The sequence below is a fragment of the Pan troglodytes genome, chromosome 9, assembly GCF_028858775.2.
Source record: "Pan troglodytes isolate AG18354 chromosome 9, NHGRI_mPanTro3-v2.0_pri, whole genome shotgun sequence".
Lineage (NCBI taxonomy): Eukaryota > Metazoa > Chordata > Mammalia > Primates > Hominidae > Pan > Pan troglodytes.
In genome coordinates this window covers 131,462,770-131,480,693 of record NC_072407.2, presented here as the reverse complement: position 1 = coordinate 131,480,693, position 17,924 = coordinate 131,462,770, and the positions used below count along the sequence as shown (strand labels likewise).

General features: G+C 42.1%; 1 protein-coding gene across 1 annotated transcript; it reads right to left on the bottom strand.

Moving 5' to 3' along the window:
• Nucleotides 1-11,073: 11,073 nt before the first annotated feature.
• LOC107967367 (small ribosomal subunit protein eS27-like) lies at nt 11,074-11,322 on the bottom strand. The gene has a single exon (XM_016922447.1). The coding sequence runs from the start codon at nt 11,320-11,322 to the stop codon at nt 11,074-11,076; it is 249 nt and encodes an 82-aa protein (XP_016777936.1).
• Nucleotides 11,323-17,924: the final 6,602 nt, after the last annotated feature.

Below are 17,924 nucleotides of genomic sequence, written 5' to 3'. Positions count from 1 at the left end.
AGACAACAACTGTCTGTGAATGACAAAATATCCAGGGTAGTTACAGTCAAACATGATTGACAAATAAATGTGGTTATTTCTGTGGTTTATAATAACATAATAACCTTAATTATGATTGATAGCATATACTCAGACATTAGATTTTAGAAATCCCATATAATTTTGGAACACATATTATTATTATTCACTAAAATATAACCTAAAGAAGATTAAACATCACTTTGGCAATCTCATGTACCTAAACATGTCAGATAATCCTATTTACCTCTCTTTTGGATGCTCCAGGGGTCCTCCGTAACATCCAAAAGCTAGGGGTCAGAAAAAACAATTTTTGAAGCTGAAGTTCAATTTTGGGAAGCCTCTTAAATATGTTAGAGGTTCAAAGCATTTGATACATGAAATAAAATTCCGGGTTACCACAAGTCATTTAGCCAAAATGATGACTCAAGAATTTTTTTTAAAGGCAAAAAACTTTCATTGTCCTTTACTATTACATGAAAATCTTGTTCAAGGGAGAGAAAGGCAAACTTTACCCTTGCATTAGTCAACTATTAATGTCAACCCCAATTTTTAAATGAAACCTTATAGATAATTTGTCTGATCTTAACCAGTTTGACCATGAGGTGAGATTCTTATAAACCTTTTATAACCCTTTATAAATTTTTGTTAAAGATCAGACTAGTGCTTTAAAACCTTGTTGTGCTTGTATTTCAATCCAGTCTGAGGATTTACCTGGGACAGTTTCCAGCTTGAAAGTGCGGTTTCACCAGGGATCTGCCCCTATCTGCCTAGGCATTTGTCTGCCTCCTGCCTCTATCACTAAGCCTCTGGGCCTCTGTTGGAAGGGGCTGACCCAAAGACTTTTAAAATGCATTTGAGGCCTTCTTCCCCTTGGCTTGAATATTAGCACTTGGTTCTCTTTCAGTCATGCTAGTCTCTTTAGCAAGTACTCCACAGCCTTCTTGAATTCCTCCCCTCAAAATGCTGCTTCTTTTTCTAGCACATGACCATCCTGCAAATTTATCAAACTTTTATGCTCTGCTTTTCTTTTAAATATAAGTATCAACTTTTATTTGCTTCTACATCTGATCATAGGTTGTTAAAAACAGCCATGCCACCTCTTGAATGCTTTACTGCTTATTAATTTCTTTTTCCAAATGCTGTAAGTCATCACTTTTAAGTTCAACCTTCCACAGATCCCTAGGACTTTGACACAATGCAGCAAAGCTTTTTTCTAGAGTGAAATATGAGTGACCCTTACTCCTGTTTCCTATAACTTCCTCATTTCCATCTGAGACCTTGTCGGTCTGGACTTCACTGTCCATATCTCTATTAGCATTTTTGTTACAACCATTTAACCATTCTGTAAGAAATTCCAAATTTTGCCTTGTCTTCATATTTTCCAAGTCCTCCAAACCCTTCCAACTTCTGCCCATTACCCAGTTCCAAGGCTGCTTCCACATTTTCAGGTATTTTTATAGCAATGCACCGCTCCTCAGTACCAATTTTCTGTGTTAGTTCGTTCTTGTATTGTTATAAAGAGATGCCTGAGACTGGGTAATTTATAAAGAAAAGAGATTTAATTAGCTCACAGTTCTGCAGGCTGTACAGGCAGCATGATACAAGCATCTGCTTCTGGTGAGAGCTTCAGGAAGCTTCCAATCATGGCAGAAGGTGAAGGGAAAGCCAGTGTATTACATGGTGAGAATGAGAACAAGAACAAGAGCAAGGAGGTTCCAGATTCTTTTTTTTTTTTTTTTGGAGACGGAGTCTCACTCTGCTGTTGCCAGGCTGGAGTGCAGTGGCACAATCTTGGCTAACTGCAACCTCTGCCTCCTGGGTTCAAGCAATTCTTCTGCTTCAGCCTCTCAAGTAGCTGGGACTACAGGTGCACGTCACCATGCCCAGCTAATTTTTGTATTTTTAGTAGAGACGGGGTTTCACCATGTTGGCCAGGATGGTCTCGATCTCTTGACCTCATGATCTGCCTGCCTCAGCCTCCCAGAGTGCTGGGATTACAGGCGTGAGCCACTGTGCCCGGCCGGTTCCAGATTCTTTTAAACAACTTGGTCTTGTGTGAGCTGAGTGAGAATCTACTAATTATCAAGGGGTTTGTCCTAAACCATTCATGAGACATCTGCCCCCATAATCCAATACCTCCCACTAGGCCCCACCTCCGACAATGGGGATCATGTCAACATGAGATTTGGAGGGAACAAACATCCAAACTACATCAGTTGGGTGAGATCCTTCACTCATTCTTTAAACTATGATTTTCTCTTGGTGGTTGTGTGATTTTTGGCAAATTACCTAACTCCCTGTACCTCAGTTTTCTTATTTATAAAATGGACATATTAGTATTAGTATAAAATGGGGATATTTTAGGGATACTATGCAGATTAAACAAGTTCATACAGGCAAAGTATTTTGAAAGCACCCAGGATTGAATGTGTTCACCATTGTTTCAGCCTATATCTTCTTACCTTCTGCCCTTTCCCTAACGAAAATGTTCACCCCTTTTTCCACTAATCCATTCAAAGTAGTGGAAAGTTGAATTTCTCATTCTTCAAGGTTCGGTTTAATTACTGTCCTATTTATGTAGACAAAAACTCTCCATCTCTAAATTCCTATAATACTTACAAGTCAGAACCACTCCCCTTGATTCCTTAAGAGCTGTAGTCACTAACAGCTGTGGTCATTATAATTTATGACTCTTCTCTTTAGGTTTCTTGTCACGCTGATTACATTAATTGAAAATAGCATCATGTTTCCCATAGCAGGTCTGATGAAGGATCTCATTTAAAATGTTAAGCAGTTTAAGCTCTACGCCGTGGTTTCTCAATGTCTGCTGCACATTTGAATCCCTAGGGTTTTAGAAAAAAATCCCAGCCAGGCGCGGTGGTTCACGCCTGTAATCCTAGCGCTTTGGGAGGCTGAGGTGGGTGGATCACCTGAGGTCAGGAGTTTGAGACCAGCCTGGCCAACATGGTGAAACCCTGTTTCTACTAAAAAATACAAAAATTAGCTGGGCGTGGTGGCATGTGCATGTAGTCCCAGCTACTCAGGAGGCTGAGGCGGGAGAATCGTTTGAATCTGGGAGGCAGAGGTTACAGTGAGCCGAGATTGTGCCACTGCACTCCAGCCTGGGCAACAGAGTGAGACTCCATCTCTAAAATAAAATAAAATAACATAAAATGAAATAAAAAAAAAAAAATAATAATCCCAATGCCCAGGCCAATCCCATATCCTGGACCAGTTAAAACAGAAATTCTGGGGTGGGATTCATGTATGAGTATATTTTAAGTTCCCCAGATTCACACTTAGATTCTGAGAACCACTGCTCTCTTTTGAAAGTAAGAGGGATAATTTAAATGGAAGGCTTTAAGCATCATCCTGAAGGTGTTTGCCAGGTAGAAACCTGGCGGTGAAGGATGGAGATTGCAGAATTCTAGAGAGAGGAAGAAGCAGCTGCAGAACATGGCACTGTGAAAGACTGCATCCTGTTGATAGAATAGTGTTAAGTTCAAAGCAGCTCTGGTATGGGGAATGGTGAGGAGAGGTAGGAGATGAGTAGCTTGGGTCAGCGCACAAGAGTTTTTAATCTTTGAGCGTTTAAGGTTGGGTAGTGATCAAATCTGACTTGTGACCTGCAAAGGTCCATTTTGGAAAAAATGAGAGGGTTGTTTGGAGGAGGGGACTAGACTGGAAGAAGCAAGAGACGAGTTAACAAATTCTTCCAAGGTCGCCATGCAAGATGACCAGGGCCTGGACCAAAGCAATGAGACATGGAGGTGACATCGCTAAGCCAAAGTCCCTTGAGTTCACTTTAATGAGAGCAGAGCAGAGCTGCTCTTGGCCACTTGGGATTCTTCTCCCAGGTGCAGCTTTCTTGTTGCCCTGAGCAGCATGCCCACTGAAGTGCTTCTCAAGGAGGGAGCTTCTCAGTCATCACTCAGAACTCCATGCAGCCCCTTGCTCTGTGCATCCCAACTGTTCCCACCCCTTCATTAATTCATCTTCCATATCTCTCTATTTCTCACCATGTCCAGAGTCATGCCCTTCATGCATCTGGGTGGTAGTTACCTCCTGCAGGGATAATGATGGCCCTTCTACCTGCCCAGGGTTCCACCTTTAACACAAACTCACGACTCAAACTCCAGATGTAGACACTCTTGCCATCTCCCCCTTGTTCTTAGGCATTTGGAGATGAGAACTGTTTCACTGTCCCCTTCTACCACTCTGAGCTTTAGGGTCTTCTTCTGGGGATTCTGGGCTACTCAAACCCCACTCCTGTTTTCCTTGGCAGTGTTCCCCAGTTAACCTGCCCATCACCATCCCTTCATTCCACTTCCTACTTTCATTCCACCCTTCTCCCTTATAACATGCTCTCCTGGATAAAGTACTGTCTTTGGAGTGAGACAGACCAGGGTTTGAATCCTAACTCCACCGTTTACCTGGACAACTCACCCAGCATTTCTTATTTCACTATCCTAGATAATAAAATGAAGATAGCACATTTTGTTTCACAGAGTCGTAGGGAATAATTAGTACAATCTGTCTAAAGTATCTAGTCAGAGGCTGATTATCTCCTTCCCCCTACAGAGACTGAGACCTTATTCATTTTGCCACTTCTGTCTCACTTCCCCCTTCTCTCCTTTTATTCTTCCCTTCCTAGTACCCTGGTAAGATTTATAGAAAAGAACTCTGAGGCTCCAGCCTCATCTTTGCTACTAGCCTGGTAGTAAGACCTTCAGCAAATCACTTCTTTCTCTGAGCCTCAGTTTCTTCATCTATAAAAGAAGGCACTGCAGTAGGTCACCTCTAAGGTCCTGTGCCCCTGAAACATGCTGTGAGGTAAAGCCAGTGTGAAATCCCATCTCCTTCATGGGGTCTTTCCCACTGTTAAAAATAGTGGCGACTTCTTCTCCTTCATGCACAATCCACCGCCTTGTTGCAGCATGTTCCTTCTGTTGCATTTTTGCTCCTCACGCTAAAAATGTTTATCCTTAGGATTTATGTGAGAAGGGCTGGGGGCAGGGTGGTAGAATTATTTCTGCATGTTGATAGGAAGAGTCTTAGCTCTGCAAGGGCAAAAATGTTGCCCTCAAGGGGAAGAGCTGTCCTTTCTAGAGACTGTATCCTCTCCAGCCCTACCCTTATAGGAGGCTGATGACAGAGCTTAGATGAGCTTAAGACGCAGCCTGAAACAATCTCTCTCCCTCCCTGCCTCCCTCCCTTCCTCCCTTCCTTCCTTCCTTCCTTCATTCCTCCCTCCCTCCCTCCCTCCCTCCTTCCCTCCCTCCCTCAGTGTAGGCTCACAAGAGATATATGAAAACATTTAACTAAAATACATTTCAATCTACAGATTCAACATAATCCACTTATATGTTCATGCATTCTTTCCTTCATTTAACAAATTGTTGTTGGACATCTATTATGTGTGAAGTACTGTGCTAAGCTCTAAGGTTGTAAACATGAATAAGACATGGATTTTGCTTTCCAGGAATTTACTGTCTACTTTATTTATTTAACAAAAATCTTATTATGGTGTGCCACACTGGGCTCGCTAGAAGCAGTCAGTATGGAGTGCAAGATGTTTATTGGGGGTCAAAGCCTGTGAAAGGAAGAAGGAAGAAAGCAGAAATGGGCAGCAGAAGTTGAACCCTGATGCAGGCCTGATGGAATCCCAGGAACCCAGCAGTGAGCTCTGGAGCCAGAACTGCTCATCAGAGTCATCCCCCGAGGCCCAAATATGAGGTCTTTATGCCCCTGTGTGTTCGTTTCCTAGGGCAGCTATAACAAGCTATCACAGACTACGTGGCTGAAAACAACAGAACTTTGTGTTTCCACAGTTCTAGGGGCCAGAGTCTGGAATCAAGGTGTTGGCAGGGCTGTGCTCCCTCCAAGGCTCTGGGGAGAATTGTTCCTTTCCTCTTCCAGCTCCGGGTGGCTCCTGGCATTTTTTTGGCTTGTGGCCACATCACTACAGTCTCTGCCTCTGTCTTCACCTGGCCTTCTCTGTGGGCTGTCTCAAATCTCCCTCTGCCTTTTACATATTTGTTTTATTTAGTTTGTGTCTAGAAGACTTCGTTTTTTTAGAGCAATTTTAGGCTCACAGAAAAATTGAGAGAAACATATTGAGACTTCCCATGTACCTCTGCCCCGACACAGGCACGGCCTCCCCATTATCAACACCCCCACCAGAGTGGACACTTGTACAATTGATAAAGCTGCATTGACACATCGTCATCACAAAAGCTCATCGTTTACATTAGGGTTTACTTTTGGGTGTTGTACATTCTTAGGTTTAGACAAATATATAATAACGTGTATTTGACATCCCTCTGCCTTTTTCCTGTAAGGGCATCTGTCACTGGACTTAGGGTTCATCCTGAATCCAAAATGATCATATCTGAAGATTATTAGCTTGGTGGATTGGATAAAGAAAATGCAGTACATATATACCATGGAATACTACACAGCCATACAAAATAATGAAATTATGTCCTTTGCAGCAACATGGATGGAACTGGAGGGTATTACCCTAAGTAAATTTACACAGGAACAGAAAACCAAATACCACATGTTCTCACTTATAAGCAGGAGCTAAACAATGAGTACACGTGGACACAAAGAAGGGAACAATGGACACTGGGGCCTACTTGTGGGTGGAGGGTGGGAGGAGGGTGAGGATTTAAAAAACTACCGATTGGGTATGATGCTGATTACCTGGGTGACAAAATTATCTGTACACTAAATCCCTGTGACATGCGATTTACTCATGTAACAAGCCTTCAGAGGTACCCCCTGAACCTAAATTAAAAGTTGGAAAAAAAGAAAATTCTTAATTACATTTCCAGAAACCCTTTTTCTAAAAAAGGTCACGTTCACAGGTTTTAGGGTTGGGACATGGATCTGTCTTTCTGGGGCCACCAATGAACCCACTGAACTCTGCTTTACTGTACCAAATGTGGACTGCCTCAAGAAGGGTTACCTTCAGAGATACTGCTCTATGCAACTGAGGCTGCTGCTAAAGTTGCTGACAGCTGAAGACTGTCTGATGACCATGTTCCCTGCAGACGGGAAACAATTGTTTCCTTGAAAGAGTATCTGGATGCTATGTCTTCTTAACTACAACATATGGCCCATATTTCCATGCTAGAAATAAAAAACAAAGTGGTTACTAAAGTCAAACAGAGTCCCTGTCCTCACCACCCTTGCAGTCTAGCAGGGGGAGATAATTATTAATTAACCCCACAGCTACAGATAAATTCACTTCAGTGATAAGTGCTACCAAGAAGAGGTACATGTGACCGTAAGAATATGTAAAGGGGAGACCTGCTGGTGCTTTCTCTGAGAGCAGAGAACAATATTTAGGATAGAGGGAATAGCATGTGCAAAGGGTGAATCATCATGCATTCAGGAAAGTGAAAGGAAGCCAGTGAGGCTAGAGTTAGAGAGCAAAGAGCAGCAAGATGTGGCATGAGACTGGGGAAGGTGGGGACCATTCCAAGAGGGGCTTTGGGGCATGTAGAGGTTTGACCTTTATCCTTAGAACAACAGATTTTTTTTTTCTTTTTAAGATAGAGTCTCACTCTATCACCCAGACTGGAGTGCAGTGGCACAAGATTTCAGCTCATTGCAACCTCTGCCTCTTGGATTTGAGCGATTCTCCCACCTCAGCCTCCCAAGTAGCTGAGATTACAGGTGAGTGTCACCACGCCCAGATAATTTTTGTACTTTTAGTAGAGATGGGGTTTCACCATGTTGGCCAGGCTGGTCTCAAACTCCTGGCCTCAAGTGATCTGCCCACCTCAGCCTCCCAAAGTGCTGGGATTACAGGCGTGAGCCACCATGCCCATCCAGAACAACAGAATTTGATTGAAGAGTTTCAAGAAAGGAAATATGGTAAGTCAAGGGTTGAGAGCGACCAAACTAAAAATTGCATTTGAAGGAGAGATGCATATTGCCATGTGATATGGTTTGGCTGTGTCCCCACCCAAATCTCAACTTGAATTGTTATCTCTCAGAATTCCCATGTGTTGTGGGAGGGATCCAGAGGTAGGTAATTGAGTCACTGGGGCTGGTCTTTTCCATGCTATTCTAGTGATAGTGAATAAATCTCATGAGATCTGATGGGTTTTTCAGGGGTTTCCACTTTTGCTTCTTCCTCATTTTCTCTTGCCACTGCCATGTAAGAAGTGCCTTTTGCCTCCCGCCATGGATTGTGAGGCCTTCCTAGCCACGTGGAACTGTAAGTCTAATTAACATGTGAAAGCAGCATGAAAACAAACTAATACAGTAAATTGGTACCGTAGAGTGGGGCATTGCTGAAAATATACCTGAAAATGTGGATGCAACTTTGGAACTGGGTAACAGGTAGAGGTTGGAACAGTTTGGAGGGCTGAGAAGAAGACACGAAAATATGGGAAAGTTTGGAACTTCCTAGAGACTTGTTGAATGGCTTTGACAAAAATGCTGATAGTGATATGAACAATAAGGTCCAGGCTGAGGTGGTCTCAGATGGAGATAAGGAACTTGTTGGGAATGGGAGCAAAGGTGACTCTTGTTATGTTTTAGCAAAGAGACTGGCAGCATTTTGCCCCTGTCCTAGAGATTTGTGGAACTTTGAACTTGAGAGAGGTGATTTAGAGTATCTGGTGGAAGAAATTTCTAAGCAGCAAGGCATTCAAAAGGTGACTTGGGTGCTGTTAAAAACATTCCAATTTAAAATGGAAATGGAGCATAAGAGTTCAGAAAATTTGCAGCCTGACAATGCAGTAGAAAAGAAAAACCCGTTTTTTGAGGAGAAATTCAAGCTGGCTGCAGAAATTTGCATAAGTAGCAAGGAGCCTAATGTTAATCCCCGAGACCACAGGCAAATGTCTCCAGGCCATGTCAGAGACCTTCAAAGCAGCCCCTCCCATCACAGGCCCAGAGGCCCAGGAGGAAAAAGTGGTTTTGTAGGTCAGGCCCAGGGTCCGCATGCTGTGTGCAGTGTAGGGACTTGGTACCCTGTGTCCCAGCCACTCCAGCCATGGCTAAAAAGGGCCAACGTAGAGCTTGGGCTGTGGCTTCAGAGAGAGTGGAAGTCTCAAGCCTTGTCAGCTTCCACATGGTGTTGAGCCTACAGGTGCACAGAAGTCAAGAATTGAGGTTTGGGAACTTCCACCTAGTTTTCAGAAGATGTCTGGAAATACCTGGGTGCCCAGGCAAAAGTTTTGCTGCAGGGGTGGGGTCCTCATGTAGAACCTCTGCTAGAGCAGTGTGGAAGGGAAATGTGGAGTCAAAGTCTCCACACGGAGTCCCTACTGGGGCACTGCCTAGTCAAGCTGTGAGAAGAGCGCCACCATTCTGCAGACCCCAGAATGATAGATCCCCTGGCAGCCTGCACCATGTGCCTGGAAAAGCCACAGACACTCAAAGTCAGCCCATGAAAGTAGCCAGGAGGGAGGCTCCACCCTGCAAAGCCACAGGAGTGGAGCTGCCCAAGACCATGGGAACCCACCTCTTGCATCAGCATGACCTGGAGGTGAGATCTGGATTCAAAGGAGATCATTTTGGAGATTTAAAATTTCACTGCCCTGCTGGATTTCAGACTTGCATGGGCTCTGAAACCCCTTTGTGTTGGCCTATTTCTCCCATTTGGAATGGCTGTATTTACTCAATACCTATACCCCCATTGTATCTAGGAATTAGCTAGCTTGCTTTTGATTTTACAGGCTCATAGGCAGAAGGGACTTGCCTTGTTTCAGATGAGACTTTGGACTGGGTACTTTTGGGTTAATGCTGAAATGAGTTAAGACTTTGGGGGACTGATGGGAAGGCATGATTGGTTTTGAAATGTGAGGACCTGAGATTTGGAGGGGTCAGGGGTAGAATGATATGGTTTGGCTGTGTCCCCACCCAAATCTCAACTTGGATTGTATCTCCCGGAATTCTCACATGTTGTGGGAGGGATCCAAGGGGGAGGTAATTGAATCATGCGAGCTGGTCTTTCCAGTGCTATTCTCGTGATAGTGAATAAGCCTCACAAGATCTGATGGGTTTATCAGGGGTTTCTGCTTTTGCTTCTTCATCATTTTCTGTTACCACCACCATGTAAGAAGTGCCTTTCACCTCCTGCCATGGTTCTGAGGCCTCACCAGCCATGTGGAACTGTAAGTCCAATTAAACCTCTTTTTCTTCCCAGTCTTGGGTATGTCTTTATCAGCTATGTGAAAACACTAAAACACCATGGTAGCTGAGTGGAGACCTGATTTGAGGGAGGGAAGAGAAGCAGCAGAGAGGCCAGGCAGAGGCTATCATTGCAGCAGTCCAGCCAAGAGCTGATGGGACCTGGGCTGGTATTGAGATAGTGGAGACGGAGAAAAATCAATGGATTCCAGAGAGACGTAACAGATTTTGAGCTGATGGATCGGATGGGGAAGCAAGGGAAAGTGTCCAGGATGACTCCTGGGTTTCTGCCTTGTGAAAGTGGATAAGGAATGGTGATCCTTACAGAGATGGGGAGTGCTAGAAAATACCAGGGATAAACAAGCATGGATTGTTCAAGAAGCTGGAAGGAGTTCCCTGTGTGGACTAAGAGGAGACCCCAGAGTTCAGAGGGAGGTTCAGCATTCTTCTCCCTCCCTGCCCATTCCTGAATGCAAACCAGTATTTCTTCATCTTTGTGTACAGCTTGTGCCTCTGAAGTTTACTCTTCTGTCTGTGCCATAGTACTATCCTGCCTTATCACTCACCGCAGCTGAGCTGACTCACCTCTTGATCCCTCCCTATATTTGTTGAGGATTTTTCCTTGTGGCCCAGTCTTTCTCTGTCCTTCAGGTCACGCTGTCACCCTATGTGGATCACTGATCTCCGTAACTCCACTTCAGCTCAGCTACTCGCCCCCATGGATCCACTTTGTCCTTGTGAGCCCCATGTCAGATCTCAAACATCATACTCCCCTCTCTGAATACAATCTTCTATCCTTCTCACTTGCTCATAATCTTGCCCTTTTTTCAAAAATAAATTAAAAATATGTTTATTGGGATGATTTCCCACTCATCTTGATTCAGGGTGCTTTTAGCGCTACTTCCTCCTAAAGGGACATCCTTCTGTATGCCTTGCTTTTCCTCCTGTAGGTGGGCAGAGGACAGTGGAGCAGCCAAGACATGAAACTACTGTTCGTGCGTAGGAAAAGGCCATCGTGACTGTAGAGCATCCTGGACATCTCACATCCATGAAGCAGGAACCAGGGATCTGCCCCAAGCACTTCTTCTTGTGTTTCCTCTTGTTATCTTCTGGAGAGGGATGAAGGAGATCCTTTGTGAGAGGCATGTTCTTGTGATGAGGGCATCACTGCCAGAAAGGCTCTTTGTGAACCCTTCATTTTCTCCCAATCAACCATTACTAGCCTCCCTTCCTTCACTTCCAGCTTACTGAGAATGGCGTATCTCCACATTGCACCACCTTCTTTGATCATGACCTTGTATTCTGGGTTTTCTTCCCCATACTCCTCAACACTCTCAATTCCCCTCCAGCTTTGTCCTTCCTTATGTTAATCAAAGCCCAAAGTGATATTAGTTCTAGCCATACCTTCTTCTCCACCTCTCCTCAGCTGTTGCACACTGCTGGAGAAAGTCATCAGGTCATTTAGACTTGTGTCACCACAAGTTCATGGTCCCCAGCCTCAGCCCAGCCCTCTGATCCCTGGACTATTCTTTGCAGAAGTCTGGGTGTGGGTCACCAGCAAAGATGTAGTTGTAATATGCACATAAAAGAGATTGCCTAAGGAGAGTGGACAAGAGGATGGAAGAAACCAAATTGAAGTAGATTGAGGTAGAAATGAGAAGTGATTAAGTAGAGTCTCTAAGCCAAGAATATTTATTTAGAAAATTTGACAGAATTGGGAAGGAAGGAGATAGAATAGTAGGTAGATTGGATGAAGTGTTTGGATATAATTGTACTACAAAAGAGAAGAGAGTGTGTTTATATGCTAAGATGAAAGGGCTAACAAATAGGGAGAAGTTGAAGTTATTAAAAAAAAGGGGGGGGAATGATTGAAATTGAATGTCCAATAAGACAGAAATAAGGCAAGTAATGTGCTTCACCTCAATGGAATATTTTGCATGCACAGAAAGTAGAAACACAGAATTGTTATACTATATGGTTATAGCTACACAATGTGTACATATGCTTAAAGTTTAGGAAGGAATAGAGGAAAGTAAAAACTCCTATGTCAGTGGGGTAGGTGAAAGCTGAGTATTTTCTTTTAAAATTCACATCATTATTATTGTAAAAATATTTAGTTCTAAGAAATGCCTTCTGGAAAAGATGAACAGATCCTTTCTAAATTTGGGGGAAGGGCCAGAAATTCCAGCCATATTATATGGAGGTTAAAAAAGCAGATGAATCTGGGTTCGCATCTGGCTTTGCCACGTGCCTAGTCATTTAACCATCTAAGCCTCAGTCTTCTCAAATATGTAAAATGGGGATAATAATAATGATTCTTTCATAATTGTGAGGATTAATTGACATAAAGCATGTACTATGGTCTGTGGCAGCTAGTAAGTGCTTAGCAAACGTTGCTGATTTTTATTGTTTTTGTTAGTTCTGTCAATGAGCTGAGCCAGATGTTCTGGTTTTGGAGTGTCTTCATAGCAATTACAGCTTGGCACAGTGGAATGAGGAAGGACATACCATGGCAGCTCTGTCTCTGATGAAGTTGTATAAACTAAAATACATTAGTAACTTTTCTGAGACTCCATGTCTACATTTTTTTTTTTCTAAAGAAAAGAGCACCTACATTTTAGAGTCACAATTTTAAAATCTGATTTACAAGATCTGGCCCATCCTGTCTCTTCACCCTCATCTCATCTCTCTTTCCTGTGTTCTCAAACCCCAAGCTGACTCTTCCTATCCATTCTTTAGATTTGTTTCCTCATTTTCTGCCATCTGTTGAATCGATGCAGTTTTCTTTATTCCCTTCCTATAACTCTACTGATTTATAAATTATATACTCTAATGATATCAATGTTTGATACGAATATAATACTTTAGCTGCCATCAGCACCTTCTCATAGTATATAAGTCACTGTTTCCCAATACTTCAGTTTCACTGTTTTTATATCCTGCACAAATAACCATTAAATATTTCTTGTTTTGTGTAATCAGTGTAAAACATATTTACCTACAATGTAGACTGACTTACAACATAAACCATTGGCAAGGAAATTCCATCTTCAAAGTGACAAGGGAAAATCATCACAAACCTAGAATCCTACATGCCATTCCCCTGAAGGTATCCTATCTTTCTCTCTGGTTGTTTAAAAAATATTTTTAATCTTTTGTGTTCTATAATTTTAGTATAATCTGTCTGGGTGTGCATTTTAATTTTTTTAAAAATCAGGCTAAGTGCTCATTGTGCTCCTTGTATCTGAGATTTCATGTCTTTATTCATTCTAGAAAATCATCTTTGAACATCGCTTCTTCCCCATTTTCTCCATTCTTTCATTCTAAAACCCAAAGCAGATATAACTTGGCATTCTTAATCTAGTCTCCAGATCTATTAGCCTCACTTTCCAATTTTCCGTTTTTTTAATCTTTCTGAACCTCATTCCCTTCAATTTACTTGGCTCTGTCTTCCAGTTTATTAATTCTGTCTTCAGCAACCTCTAATCTACTTAGTTCAGTTTATTCTCAGTGACTGTATTTTTTTACTTCTAAACATTCTACTTACCTCTTTTTTAGGAAAGCATCTTTTTTGTCTCATGTTTTTCGGTCCTCACTTTCTGTCTTCAATCATTTAAAATATATTTATCTTATAGGCTTTTTCAGCACATACTGAAGTTTTTAAGGGTCCAATTATGTTGCTGGTTAGGTGTAATTTTCTTTTTTTTTCTGTTTTTTGGGGTTGTGTGTGTATGTGTGTGTGTTGCCTCTGATAACTTGCTTCTTTGTTTTTCAATTTTGGATTGTAAACTCATCTTTGGTAGTGATTTTATTGTGGCTTTATTTGTGGAAATTTGTGGAAGACAGGATTAGGTCTATATTTATGCAAATGTGAAAGGAAGATCCTGTGATATTTATGCTTTTGTTTTTGCCAAGGATATCAGCCTGGGGCCACTTTTTTGCTAATTTTCCCCAAGGAAGAAGATTATGAGTATTTACTTAAACCCTGAATTCTCATAAGATCTATAGTTATGAATTTTCAGGGGGACTTACTACCCTCCACCAGAACCCCGCCTAATGTAAATAAGTGTTCCCAGAACTCATGCTAAGATAAATAAATGCCCTCATCATTTCCCTTTACCTGCCAGCAGATATTTTAAAGTTGACTCTTTCACCGATAATGTAGCCCTATGAGAGTCCCGGGTTAGATGAAGGTCTCAGTTCTGATTCCTTACCCTTGAAAAAATGTCTACAATTCTGTTTCCTGACCAGCATGGGCATTTCAGTCTAAGCTATGGTTACCAACATGGCAACCTATGTTCTTTCAACTTCTGTACCCTACTCCCACCTCCTGCCCCAGGCAGTGGGTTTATACTTTACAATCTTGTTTTTCACTTTCTTCCTTGCCACAAGAGCCTGAAGATTTCTCTACTTCTTTTAAGCAAGCTCAGCTATGCATTTAAAAGAATATTCACTATATTTTAAGTATTTCTCCTTAATAGCCTCTTACTACAATTAGTTAATTCATTCCATAATTTTTATTTGGTGTTTATGTTACCTGCTGGTGAGAAGCTCTGTAAGAGCAAGGATCATGTCTATTTTGCTTAGCAGTAAAACCCCAGGGCCCAGCGTAGTACTTGATACATTGTAGGTCACAAATAAATGTTTGTGGAATGAGTGGAGTTGTGAGATTTCAATTAGAAATTGTGTGAAATTAGTATATTGTACGTATACAGCTACTAGAAGGCATTTGTTCATAGTGTCTTTTACTTTTTTTTATTTATGTGGATTCTCACTTCTGGAAAAATTAAAAACTCAAATGGTAATACCTCATTATCTTATAATGAGCCAACATAATGTGGACTACTATCTCTCCACCATTCCCACAAGCCAGTTTGATTTACATCAGCTCCAGACGTGGAGGTGAAAGGCTATTCCTCACACTTGGGTCTTCTTATGGTTTTTCTAGTGCATTAGGTGAGGAGATGTGGATGGAGAGTAGAGAGTGGCATTTGGTCCTGCTGGGCTGGCTCCTTTGAGCTAGATCCCAATATCTTTCCTTTGGTCTTTTTCCTTTCTCCCAATTTGCTGCTTTCTCCAACACTCATGTGGGTTGTTATTTGACCAGCACAGAACTAAGAGTAAAAAGACCCATGTTCTAGTCCAAGTTCTGCCTGGAACAAACTGTGTGATCTCAAGTAGTTCACTTAACATTTCTTGTCTTTAGTTTCTAATAAGAAAAATTAGAAATGTGGGCTCTACTGTGTTTTAAAATATTCCCTAATACAAATAGTGTCTGACTTACTCAAATCGTTTGTCCTGGCAGATTATCTCCACCCTTCCATCACTAGCAAAACAGCATGTTTTTTTCTCCAGTATAATTTTCTTCCTTCTGCCCCTCCCTGTACCAGTTACCTCTCTCCTTCCCAACCCCACCTTCACCTCTGGCTTATTTCCTATCATAACAGGTAAGCTACTCGAGGGTGGAGTAATATCTGCATCAGATTAGTAAATGATTATCATTATTATAAAAGTAATTACACCTTTATTTTCACCCTAATCCCTTTAGCTCAAATTAATCCTGCCCTACCCTCCTAAATTGACAAGTAAATAATTGCTTGGATTTCCCTAATAGAGGGATTTGTATTTTCTGACTGCATCACACTCCCTGTGACACCTTGTCAATATTCTCCTGAATTTACCAAGGAGTTGACAGGGGCACAGGTAAGAGAGGAGACTCTTCCAGAGCCTTACAGAGATTCAGTGATTTCCCTTTTTTTTTCTGATTATGGTAGGAAGAAACCAGTGTCCTGGATGGAATATTTGACTGGGTTTTGGTGATTCTAGAATTGGTTTTACTGGAAGTATCTTGATGTCCTTGGGCAAGTCACTTTATCTCTCAAAGCTTCATTGTCCTCATCTGTTATAAGAAGGGATTAAACCAGGCATAGACTTTAGAATAACATAGATCTCAATTCAAATCTGGGCTCTGCTACATTTGCAGCTGCTTCGCTGAGGGGTCATTAGCTACTCTGAGGCTCAATTTCCTCCTTTTCCTACTTTCCAGCTGAGGCCAGCTCTTAGGCTAAATATTTCAATCTTCCCTCACTCTCCTATTCTAGCTACCTCAATTCTCTCCCATCCTCACTCAGTCTTACTTCTCTCTGCCTTCCTCTCCCTCCCAAGGCAGGTCTCATTCTTGACATTTACTTACCCCCATCTACCTGCACACTCCTTTGAATCATACAAACTCAGGGTTGGACAGGCTTAAAGCTCATCAGTGCAGCCATCTCTCTTCACATTTCTGAGGTCAGTGCCACAGAAGCCTACATCCAGCTAGTGGCTCCCCTGGTCCTCTCCACCCAGCCCTTTCTTATGGACCCTAGTGGCCAGAAGCACACATCTCTTGATCAGCTTTTCCCATTCAGGTCCTCTCTTGTCTATTCCTTTCAGCAGATTGGGTCTTGCCATGTCCTGGAAGATATGACCCTTTAGTTTTGCCGCTTACAGCTTCCACCCACAAGAGTGGAAATGGCTTCAATCACCTGGATATCAAATTTAATAATCTTAGAGAATAAGATATTTGTTGGCCCATTTGGGTCAGGTGAGAACATGACAGCTCTTGTAATAGCCATGCAGTTGGGCTGAGGATGCTGTCACCAGGAGAAAGAGGGAAAACTTGGCTGATAAAGTAGAGTTGTATTTTACAGGGCTACTTATTCTAAAGTTATAGAAAAAAATAAATATAGCATGTATTACCTTTAACAATCCCCTAAAGGATGCACTAAATTGAAGAATAAAACCCAGTGTGTCAACAAGTCTGAAGCTGCTCATGTCTCCTCCAGTGTTGAAACATATTGTCGCTTCCTAATCTACTGCTTCCACAGCAGGTGATGCCCATGGATCTGTCTAGTGGCCATATGATACAAACCAAAACAAAGGCAAACAAACAAAACCATAAAGCACAGACTCAAGTTCATCTCACCAGAATACCATGTAGGGTCACATGTGGACTAATGGATGGCAAGTAGAATGTTACACAATATTGCTTGTATCACAGAGATTGCAATTTCTCTCTCTCCCTCTCTAATTCTCTCTCTTTTTAATATGTTCATACAATTAAATTTATGCAAATTAAAAACAGGAAGATGGTCTTTCCACTCTACTGCCACAAGCCCCTTCAAAGAGCTTACAGCCTCATCCAGAAGACAGATTGCTAATGGGCAGTGGGGATGGTTTTCATAATCCAGGCAAGAACAAAAGTCATAGGAGCCCATTGAAGAGGTACCTGACTGAATGTAGGCGGGCTCTTCATCTGTTAGAACAAGAGACAAACTACCTGGGACCTGAAGAATGGACAAAAGTTGTCCAGAGTGGGAAAAGAATGATCCAGGAAGAATGTACCATGTCCAGGAGGCAAGTTAGAACATTTCCTACCAGTTCAGTATAGGCTTTGAGAGCTGGGACAGAGGCAGGGGCCTGCCCATGGAGAGCTGTGAATGCTGTACTTAGGAGTTTGGAATTTATTCTGAAAGCAATAATAAGCCAGTGAAGCAGGGGAGAAACATAATTAGGTTGTGCATTAGAAAGGAAATTCTAGTTGTGATTTGGATCGAAGAGCAATAATATATTACAGCAGGAGATCAGTTAAGAACATTCCAATATCCTAGAAAGAGATCATGATGGCCTAGATCACGGGCTGTAAACATAGATGAGTTGAGGGAGAGAGATTGGTGATGTCCTCCCAAGTGCCTGGCTTGAGCAACTGC